This window comes from Rattus norvegicus, chromosome 6 (assembly GCF_021556685.1).
Source record: "Rattus norvegicus strain SHRSP/BbbUtx chromosome 6, alternate assembly SHRSP_T2T, whole genome shotgun sequence".
In the NCBI taxonomy this organism is placed as follows: Eukaryota; Metazoa; Chordata; class Mammalia; order Rodentia; family Muridae; genus Rattus; species Rattus norvegicus.
The window spans coordinates 127480904-127492399 of NC_141539.1; the positions used below are offsets into that span (position 1 = coordinate 127480904).

Sequence of the window (11496 nt, forward strand, 5' to 3'; positions counted from 1 at the left end):
CGGCAGGGGAGGCTCTGACCATCCTGCATGCGTCGGCAGGGGAGGCTCTGACCATCCTGCATGCATCGGCAGGGGAGGCTCTGACCATCCTGCATGCGTTGGCAGGGGAGGCTCTGACCATCCTGCATGCATTGGCAGGGGAGGCTCTGACTATCCTGCATGCATCGGCAGGGGAGGCTCTGACCATCCTGCATGCATTGGCAGGGGAGGCTCTGACCATCCTGCATGCATCGGCAGGGGAGGCTCTGACCATCCTGCATGCGTCGGCAGGGGAGGCTCTGATCATCCTGCATGCGTCGGCAGGAGAGGCTCTGACCATCCTGCATGCATTGGCAGGGGAGGCTCTGACCATCCTGCATGCATTGGCAGGGGAGGCTCTGACCATCCTGCTTGCGTCAGCAGGGGCCCTGTGTTCCCCAAAGGGGAGGATGAAGACTCTGAAGGTGGGGCTTTTAGAATAGACTGGCCGACCAACTCAGAGATTCGTGGCCCTGTGCTTCATTTTCCAGGTGAAGATCAACAGCCGGGGGCTGGTCTATTCCGTGGTGCTGCTGCTGGGCTCTGTGGCTCTCACTGTGAGTTTTACCATTTCCAAATGGGAGCGCCGTGCACACCTCATCTCATCCAGCTCAGCCTGGCCGGGCACATCTCCCTGTGACTTGCCCTCCAGGGTGAGGCAAGCCAAGGACACGTCTATACTTAAAGATAGCCCTAAACTTACATTATTATTATTATTATTATTATTATTATTATTATTATTATTATTATCATTTTGTCAAGAGCAACTGCAGTCACCATGGTACTTCATCCTGAGCAAATAAGGTGTCACCAGAGGACCTGGGAAATTACCTTGATCAGTTAAGGCATGACCAAGGACCTGAGCTTGAGTCCCAGAACCCATGTAATCAAAAGAAGGGGTCATAGTGGTGCCCACTTGTAATTTCATCTTGGGGAAAGCAGAGACAAGCAAGGCCTTAGGGACTGGCCATCCAACCTAGCCAAACTGGAATGTTCCGGGTTCAGCGAGAGACTCTGTCTCAAAAAGAAGGTGAATAACATTTAAGGAATGATATCCATAATTGTCCTCTGACCTTTACACGCACCCACATACATGCACACATTCACGCGCACACATACACACACACACACACACACACACACACACACACACACACACACACACGCAAAGATATCACTAGAGTTGTCATGTCATACATTTCAATTCTTTCTGACTAGTCCAGGGAGAGAGAAGTTCTCCACACCCACTGACCTGACAATCGGGGGACATGACAGTCCTCAGGACAACGTGTAATGACAATGACTTTCCTCCCTGCTCTCACGCACAGACCTGTGCTGTGCATTTTGTAACTATGGTATTTTATTTAATCCTCACCGCCCCTGATGAGGAAGGTACTTCTAGTCCCATTTTGCAGAGGAACTCAAGGCTCAGACGTTAAGCAGAGTTGGGGGTTTGAGGCCAGACTATTCTCTTTACAGATCTCTTGGCTCTGTGGAGGCAGCTGTGGTCCAGCCCAGGGAAGCTTCGACTCAGGGTTAAGAGCTAGGGCAGTGGGGGGGGGGCTTGTTCTCCCAACATGTACAAAACAAAGTGGTGCCCCAAGCAGAAGTTTACCCAGAATGGCTCAGATGAGCCTGGGAAGTCTGCTGAAAAGATTATGACACCAAGTTCTGAGGCAAGGGGGAAGGCCTGGTTTCCTTAGAGAAGGGCCATAGTAAGAATGCATTGCACCCTGAGAAAGTGACCTGTCTCCTAAGAGACAGTCAGTGCCTGAGAGTGGCTGCTGTGGGTTCAACCATGTCCTGGGACAAGTCTCAACTGGACCAGAATCTCGTCTACATTTTATAAAACGGGCTCTAGAGTCCACACTGTTACTGTTTGGTAAAAGCCTCCTTTGGGTCTCTCGTCCCCACCAAGCCTAGCTCTCCCCCTATCTCCTACCAGGTCCTTGGCATCCACCTCAACAAATGGCGCCTGGACAGGAAGCTGGGCATCTACGTGCTGGTCCTCTATGCCGTCTTTCTGTGCTTCTCAATAATGATAGAGTTTAACGTCTTTACCTTCGTCAACTTGCCCATGTGCAGAGAAGACGACTAAAGCTGAGCTGTCACCCAGGAAAGTGCTGTGGCCACCACGGGGCTGGTGTCCTCTCTCTCTCTTTCTCCGCACAGGTCTCGACTGCCTTGGCAGCCACTGTCAACTCTTTCATGAGCTGGAAGGAAGGGCCACCATGGTCTTTGGTCATGGGCCAAGCTGCTGGGCATCTGTCCCTGCGTGACAGGGTCCAGTCATTATTTGAACAGCTCCACAGACTCTTGGCTACCAGCTGCGGGGATGCATCCTGTCTCTTCTCTCTTGCACACTTGAGTCAAAAGGACTTCTGTGTGCCGTTTGTCTTTTTGTTACATGGGCAGCCTCAGAAATGAGTCAGCCAGTGAACACGAGGTGTCCTAGGTGAGTGCAAAGTAGGGCCAGAGGCAAGCGTCACCTCTGGGCCTGGAGAAAGCAAGCAATGTCATCATGACTCTGCTGGAAACAACTGGAAACTTAGAAGAGACACGGCATCAACCCGCAGGGGCTTTCGACCACTGCAGTTATAGGAAAAATAGGAAGAGTGGAAAAGTAATTTCCCAATAGAGGAGAGAAAAGCAAGCAAATACTGTTATCCTTTTTATTGACACATTCAGAAACTGAGCAATGAAATATTAAAAATAAAACGTCACATATAGATCACCATACTTGAAGACTATCATTCCACACAAAAGGATCATTAACAGGGAACAAAAAGGTGACCCTCGGAGAAAAATTAGCCCTCTGTGTGTCATCCCATGCTGGCTCCAAGACGATTTGGTTTGGAATATAGGAAAGGTGGAAGACCACCCAGAAACAGGTGCTAACTCAGAGACACAGTGGGGAATGTAGTCACAGCTACACATTTCAGACCTTAGGAGGCCAGCCCTGTCCTGTCAGGTTTGTAACTTCTCTGTTAATGATCTGCTACAGAACTACCCTGTCGGAAGACACAATGTTTATATTGTTCATATACCCAAGCAATTGCAGAAGCGATGGTTAATGACAAGAAGAGAGCCTCAACAAATCGCTCTCTCTGGTTAACTGAATTGAAAAAACATACCTTAGAGTTGTTAGAACTAAGTCTTTTCAACTTCAGAGTTTGCTACAGCAAGCAAGGCCAGGGATGGCAGATGGACCCAAACATAGGAAAACACGAAACAATGTTTGACTGCTTTGTAGCTCTGTGTAACAGATTCATGACTCTAAACCATCCCTGGGTTCTAATGAGAAAGCACAAATTAATTTTATATAGTGAGGTTTTTATTTTTTTAATGTTTCTATTGCAAAAGTCTATCAGATCCGATGCACTTTGAATACTGAGATATTTTGCACAGTAGAGGGCATGGGAATGACCCAGGGTAACGAGAGGAGGGTTTTTAGTGATTTTAATCTTGGTGGCTCCTGTAAATCCAGCAGCCCAGTCCTTCTGGGCCCGAGGTGGAATTTGTAGCACCGTTCTCTGAATTTCAAGGGACAAAGCATTCAAGCTTGTGTTCCTTAAGTTCCCTTAGTAGAACTGCATTGAGACCTCGCTCCCATTACCAGCCTTCTGTTTGAGGTTCACATCAGTATTAGTAGCTCGACTAAGTCAAGGCTTTGCTTTTTGTCTATCTGGATAAGGTCAGTGGTCTCCAGAATGAGGCAGCATAATTTCCCTTAAAAAGAAGAGCTAATAGGCTAAGGGAAGGAGTCTGAAGGTGCCTCAGTGTAAATTCAGCTTCAAGAGGCTTCAGAGTTGATCTACTCCCTAGTAGCTCATATAACACACACACACACACACACACACACACACACACACACACACACACACACACACACACACACCTCCCTTTCACAGATGCATGTAAGCTCTGAGTGCTTCTGTCTCCCTGTAGAGCCTCCTAACGCCTCTGTAGTGTACGCATGGGTCAGCAATCGACACCAAGTGACTCTAGTTTAGCTTCAGGATGTAGCAGAGCCGAGGCCAAAGTTACTCATCACTCCTCCTGCTCTGGCTGGTGCACCAGATTGGCCAGCCCGGCACAGTGGGGTGATGGTGAATTTGCTGTGAGTTGGGGGTATGAATCTTACTTCTTGGGTCAAGACCCCGCGGAATGTTTAACTTACCCAGAAATTTTTTTCAAATCGTATTCTAACACCTGCCCTAGTGGATTGCCTGTTTTTTTTTCCTGCAAAAGACCAACCACTATTTTTGAGACGTGAAGGCCCAATTCACAGTGCCTGAGGGTCTGCACTGTGTTTTGTATCCCTGCAGCCTCCGTCTACCCCTCAGAAGCTTCTAGAAAGCGATACAGTGTCTCACAACTGCAGTTGGAAGCTGAAAGTTACGTTTTCAGTATGAAGGGCACACCTTGTGCTGGTCTTCCTTGAAATGTGCCAACGATCCTCAAAGGCTCTGGTCATCTCTTATATCTAAGAAACTACAGGTTGAAAGTGAAAATTTTCTCTGTTCTTAACTAAATACTTTTCCTCATGAGTTTAAAGAGTCATTTGGTAATATAGGCCTTCGTTTTTGAAAAAACACGCCTCCGTTAGCATACACAATTGCTTTTGTTGTTTTATCCCTAAAGCTAAATTAGCATGGTGTAATTACTTCTGCTACAAAAAAAGAAAAAAAAAACAGTTAAAAAAATAGACTTTGCTTTTCTCTTCAGAGGCAGAAAATCAGAGCAAATGCTATGTTCAGATGCAAGGCGTCTGTCTCTCTCCTGGCCTGAATCCTTTATAGAACTGAAGGGGGGGCAGTCTGTGGACAGAGAAGGTGAGGGTAAGATTAATCCTCCTGAGAAAGGCAGGAGAGAAGTCCAGCACAGCACTGGAGACTGCTCTCTGTGGCCTCCCCACTTCCCTGGGTGTGAAATTGGGCTGCTCTTGTCTGACTAGATCAGTGGCCTCCTGGTCCACCTTGGCAGTAAGTAGCTGACACTTCTCAACCCACCAAGCCACTGATGCCTACCTACACACTGTCCCAACCCCTGGGGGAAGGCTTGGTTCTCTCTCTCTTTCACATGCCTTGCCCTCCCTTGTAAATTACCTTTGTAAGTTGCATGGAAAAGATGGCTGTGCTCTTGATAGATGCTTAAGGGACAAAGAATTTGTTACTTAGAGTTAAAATTGCAAGGAGATGGCATTCATTAGCCAGGTTTTAAATACATGCCAGAGGCGCCCTGATGTCTTCTAATACAATCTCCACAGGAGTCGTCCTTCCCTGGAGGCAGTGAGCAAATGTATCCAAGTCACCTGGGGATGGCTTGGATGCCATGGTGTGTCCATAGAAACTTCTAAAAAGTGGTTAACTCAAGTGACAATAAGACCTGATTCCTACCAGCTGACTACCTAAGATCCTGCCTCCCTGAACCCAGCTCTCTCCCCCCATGTAGACTCACTCAGATGGCACCTGATTTCTCCAGGGATGAACACTCTGCCTTGGTTCTCTGGTCTCTGTAGCTTGGCACATCCCATGAACCCGCCAAGGGTCATACCCCAACTAGGCTTTCTCAAAATCTAAAGAAGGGGTTCCTCCTGTTTTCTGGGCAACTCTTCCCACTGTCAGTTATGTGGGTCCAAGAAAGAGACTTTCATGGGCTCTACCCACAGAGCAGGGGTATCCCAATGTTTGGCTTCTCTGAGCCATATCATTTACAAAGTTCACACACATGAACCATGCAATCATGTCACTGTATATATCCATGTGTGTATATACAATATAATATATATTATATATCCCCCAAAATCTCATAATGTTTCAAGCAAGTTTACAATTTGGTATGGGGCTATGTGTTGAACACTCCTGATGGTTACTTGTTTATAAAAGCAACCTAAACCTGGTGGGTGCTGCCTTTGCGATTTGCTTCATGTCTGATTTGGGAAGATGTCCCTTCATCAAATGCATGCCTTCATGCATTTGGGGAAAGGGACACTTTTCTCCACCTGTGCCACTCAGGAGGGGTTATGATTATAGGGAAGCCAGTTGAGTGGTCTAGGAGCTTTGGTTACCCTGTGGAGGGTTGAATATAACTTTTCCACTATCTGCATTCTAGCTTCCATGCCCCTAGGCTAAATCCTCAAATATCTCCACACACATCCACATACCCACACACGCACTGCTAGGGAGTCGGGGCTCTGCTTTAACCCTGTGTTTCTAATCTACCGTACGGTTTCCTGTCCAGTTGACCAAGTTGTCTAACTTCCTCCCACTCCCCTGGGCAATGGCTGAAGTTAGGTCTTGTCTAGTCTGCCCTGGTGTAGTCCTAGTGGCTCTGGGAAGCATCTAAGAGTTGAAAGCAGTCTGCTTCTGAGAAGGTCAAGGTTGTGGCTGTGGGCTTTTCTCTCCGTACTCCTTGTTAGAAACCCCAGGATAGATGCCAGCAGCAGGCCCCACATCTCTTCACACAGTGCTGCCATAATTCAAGCAGTGGCTGCTTAGGCACCATCCAGAAATTCAAGAAAACCCCTAATCCTGGAGAGAATGTGGGCCTTCCCTACTTCCCCTTAGGAAACGAGCTTGCTTGTTGTTGCTGCTGCTGTCAGCTATTAATAGAAGTGACTTTTGGCGTGATCAGCTTTTGTCTACTGAGGAAGGGTCCAAGACAACCTTCACCCCTCCTCACTCTAGAATCCCCAACAGGGAAGTTTTGGGGTTCCCTCCAGAGGAAATGCAGACCTCTTCCAACAGGAGGCCTTTCCTCCTCCTGACTGTGACTAAGACTGAGACAAGTTCACTCTGTCCCTTGAGTGAAGTGTGCTGTGGGTGGGTTCTGGCTGCGGGTGTCCAACCTCACCTGGAGCTGCTACCCTCTGAGCTGTGGACTGTGCTCTGCCTTTTTCCACCTGACCTGCACCAGGTTTACTTGGGGCCCCCAGCAGACAGACTGTGGCTGACTCTTGGGATCTCCAGTCTGTGGAGGGTTGGCTGGTAGTCTGTGAGGCTGGATATGCCGTGCAGAGCACTCAGTCCTGGCAGGGTGTCCTCCCCTGTGTCTCCAAAGTCCTTCTTGATTTCTGACACAAAGGCAGCTTTCATTACACAGAGGCAGAGGTGACAGAAGGCCAGCCAGCTGCACCAGATCCAGGGGAAAGGTAGGGCTGCCAAGGCAAGCTAGGTCTGAGGAGACCGGGGACATCCAAGATGCCAAGGGCCAGGCTGGGCACAGTTTCCTCAGGAGGTTTGCACCTTTTCTCAATACAGCCTTGATTTACCACAGGCTGATGGAAACAGAGCCTCCTTTAAAACACTCCAAAATGAGAACTTCAGAGGCCATCCAGACACTACCCAGTGCCCACGAGACATCTGTAGCATACTGGGCTGAGCACCGCCATCTTAGTTCATTCTCTCTAACAGGCAGAGCAGGAGCAAGGCGTTGGAAAGCTGTAAATAATAAATATATTTATGCCGCTATTTATTTTTTCAATAACTGTGACCTCCTGCACTGTGAATGCTCTGTGATATGAGATTCTTAGTTTAATAAAACTGTCATTAAATTTGAATGAATTGATATTATTGGGTCCTAAACACTGGCATGAGTTAACTTCTATTATGCAGAAAAGCACTCTAGAGTAATATGTGAAATGAAACCTTTATAAGAAACCTAGCAGTCAGTGTGGTGACGAAAATCTATCAAAATCATGTGCACCACCAATACAGTAAACAAGCACAAATCACCCTCCTGATAGACCTTCCACCCACATTTTCAGAGATACGAATGGGAATTTTTCTGAAAGAATTATGCTGGAATAACAGCCATTGGAAACCACTTCTATCTGCCTACCGAGACAAAAAACTTCAGAGACGCGATGAGAAGTTGGAGCTTTTAATTCCAGAGGTTGGAAATGAGTACACAAAATTGGATTTGAGATTCATCTAGCATCGCCGGCATGAGTCCTGCCGGCCCCACCCTGTCCTCATGGGAGCTGTCCCATCTCACCTTGTCCCAGACACACTTTAAAGGGTTTCAGCTCGGTCGTTCGTTACGATCTTGAGAGTCTCGTGTGCGTGTGTGTGTGTGTGTGTGTGTGTGTGTGTTGTGCATGGACACATTTGGGTGTGCACGTGTGCAGTTGGAGATGAGATTGACCTCAGGTACCGTCCCCTATTGCCCCTGACCTTGTCTTTTGAGGCAGCATCCCTCTCCCTGAAAACTGTTCTATGGCTGAGGTGCATGTCATAACACAGAGATACTTTTTAAAACACTGGGGGAGGGGACACACCACGCGCCACAATGCCCAGGTGTGGGTAGGAAGACACCTTGTGAGAGTCCGTTCTCTCCTTCCACCCAAGGATGGAGCTCAAGTTGCCAGTCTTGACAGCAAGGACTTTGACATGCTGAGCCGTCACGCCGGCACCGCAGGGGTACTCACGTGGATGTACAAACGTGCTTGCTGTTGTTGTTATTCACAATAGCAACGAGAGCCTACATGTTCATCAAAGAACGGGTGGATAAAGAAAATGGTGTATAGGGGCTGGGGATTTAGCTCAGTGGTAGAGCGCTTACCTAGGAAGCGCAAGGCCCTGGGTTCGGTCCCCAGCTCCGGAAAAAAAAAAAAGAACCAAGAAAATGGTGTACATAGAGTTTCGGACATAAGAATGTGAAGTTACAAATTTTTCAGGAAAATCGATAGAATTGTAGAATATTAAATGAAATTACAAAGATTAAAAAAGATAAATACTGTATGTTCTCTCTCATTCGTCTTGGCTTCTCTTTTTAATTTATTTACTTACTTATTTATTTATTTATTTATTTATTTATTTATTTATTTATTTATTTTTGAGACATGGTCTCTACGTGATTCTGGTCGTCCTGGAATTCCCTATATAGACCAGGCTTGCCTTAACTCAAATAGATCTGCCTGCCTCTTCTTCCCAAGTGCTGGGATTAAAAGCGTGGATCTCCTCAGTTTCTGATTTTTCTACATATTGTATTTATGTGGGATGAGTTTATGTAGGGGCCTAGAAACTAGAAAGGGGCCCCTGAGAGGGGAAAGGGGGGTTAAGGAGGTAGGAGACAGTAATAGAGCACCTGTGGAAAGGAGAATCCTGGGGGTAAAAGGATAAAGTGGGGGAGAGGAGAGGAGGAGTAGGAGTAGGGAAGGGTTAACCCAAAGTACGTATGTAAATTCCATACCAGAGCCTGCTACTCTGTGCTAGAGGACCTGGGTTCGGTTCCCAGCATGGATGTAGAAGTTAACAATCATCTGTGACTCTAGATCATGGGTTCAGATGCCCCTTTGTGACCTCTGAGTTCCCTGGGCAAACACGTTGTACACAGACATACATACAAGCAAAACCACTCATACACATAATAAAAATAACTAAAAATAATTTTTTAACAAAAAAAAAGCGAATGAAGAGGAACCATTTTTACGATGCTGCTACTTGGCAGGCAGTTATCCACCTCTTACAGACTCCTACAAGCTGCAGGGGTGGGCACCTCCATCCCCACCTCTCAGAAGACATTGGTCCAGAGAGTTTAAGGAATTTGCACAAGGCTATACTGTGGGGAAGGAAGGAGCTGAGAGAGCGGAAGCAGGAAGAGTTGCTGTCCCCCAGCGCCCAGGCACCCTTAACAACCCCAGATGAGTTTCCATTTGAGGCTGCTCTTTCTTGAGATCCCAGGAGCCTCAACTAGGACAAAAGCAGATGCACAGGCTGGCATCATGGCCTAATGACCCAACTAGTTGGGACTAGATGAGCCTTCGTCCTCTCCAGCCTGCTGTCAGTCACCATTTCCCAGGGGAGTCCCAGGACAGCATAGTGATTCACAGAGAAAGGATATACATCTTCCCCCCAGGGAGAAGTGAGATAGCCACTAACCGATTCCAAAGAGTGAGAAAGAAATCACTACCTCCCCCAAGCAGTTAGGGATCAGCCAATTCTGCTAATATACTAGGCTCCTTGTGCCCCTCTCCTGGCCTCTGGAGGAAAAGACTTGTAAGAGAGACTAGTAATTCTAGAAGTTTCCACCATGGGCACTCCAACTTTGGCAAGCTGTAGCTTGTTTTTTCTCGAATCAAAAGCTAAAGATGGAGATAGGGTCTTGGTTCTAGGTCTTTCCATACACTAGGTCATCCCCTGAAGATACCCTTTCACTATTTCCTCCGTCTGAAATCCTACTCCAAGGCTTATGTGATGGCACCCGCCTATAATCTCAGAGATTTTGAGGAGGTGGAGGTAGGGGATTGTGAGTTCCAGGTCAGCATGGGGGAAATAGGGAGACAAATAAACAAAAAAAACTACTCTGGGAAACCCCCAACTGTGACTGAAACAGGGTGAAAGTTTGCTCTTGTCCATGTAGATGAGGAAGTCCATTACACTCTGTGATACCAGTACTCGGTATCCTTCTAGGCTGCTTTGGCTCCCTCACTGTCCAAAATGGTTCCCTGACTTCATGACCACAACCTCAGGAGCAACCCTGAGTCAGGACCAACCAATTGAGCTGCTCCCAAACTCCCAAATTTTGAGTTCAAGGGCTGATGCTTCATATCTTACAGCACTTGGATCATAAACAAGACCTTAAACTCAGGGTGAAACTGGGCTCCATAGCAATGCCCTGTCTCAAAAAAAAAAAAAAAAAAAGACATAGGTTGATCCTGGTCCAAAAGATATTTAATGGTGGGAAAATATTACTTAAACCTGTTATATTTGGAGGTAATTTTTTATCTGCCAGTGTTACTAACTAACTATATACAGTGTTTCCACCATGTGGAACCCAGGAGTATCTGGATACATGAGAAAGAGATAAAGATGGGGTACACAAGTTCTGAGGGAGGAGAAAGGAACCTTGTCCCCTGTGTCCTGTCCTGTGTCAGCAGTAATGACACAGCCCAGAACTGTGTAGACACTGCCAAGGCCAGCATCCTCAGAGTTCTGTTTTAGAGACTGCTAAACAGGTCAAGAAGGTTCCTTGACTTTCCCACAGAAAACAATGTTAGAATGATCCCAGTATTAAGTAAAGTTAAAGTTTATTAAAAAAAAAAAACAGAAAGAGAAACCCCCAAAGAAAGATCAGGGTACACCCAAGGGCACCGGTGTGGTTTCTCAAATAAGAGTGGCCTTTAGAAGTGCAAGTGATGACTGCATTCAGGATTTTAGAGGCTTGGGATGCCATTGCCTAGACAGTTTTTAAGAGACCCTCCATTCTTTATATTCATTTATGTATTACTTATTTCCTTGTTTACTTCAGTAAAGCTCCAGGGTGGTTCCAAAGGTGCTACAGATGAGACTAGAATCCGATAAGGTAAAAACAGGAGCCACGAGGGTTGCAAAGGAGCTTAGAGTGCACCCTTTAACTATAAGCTAGGGATATTCCTAGAAAATTGCAGGTTTACAGATGGGAAGGGAGAATAGCCTTAAGGAAAATTAATCATGTTACAATTCTGATTCTCAGCTGGCAAGAGGCTTCAGTCAG

The 11496-nt window shown here is 46.7% G+C and overlaps 1 protein-coding gene across 2 annotated transcripts in view; it reads left to right on the plus strand.

Annotated features, from left to right (window-relative positions):
- Positions 1–7579, plus strand: part of Slc24a4 (solute carrier family 24 member 4) — a 139060-nt gene extending 131481 nt beyond the window's left edge. For both annotated transcript variants that reach the window (NM_001401345.2, NM_001401346.2), the window contains 2 exon segments: positions 510–575; positions 1964–7579. In NM_001401345.2, the coding sequence (NP_001388274.1) occupies positions 510–575; positions 1964–2116 (219 nt within the window). In that variant the 3' untranslated portion in view covers positions 2117–7579.
- Positions 7580–11496: the final 3917 nt, after the last annotated feature.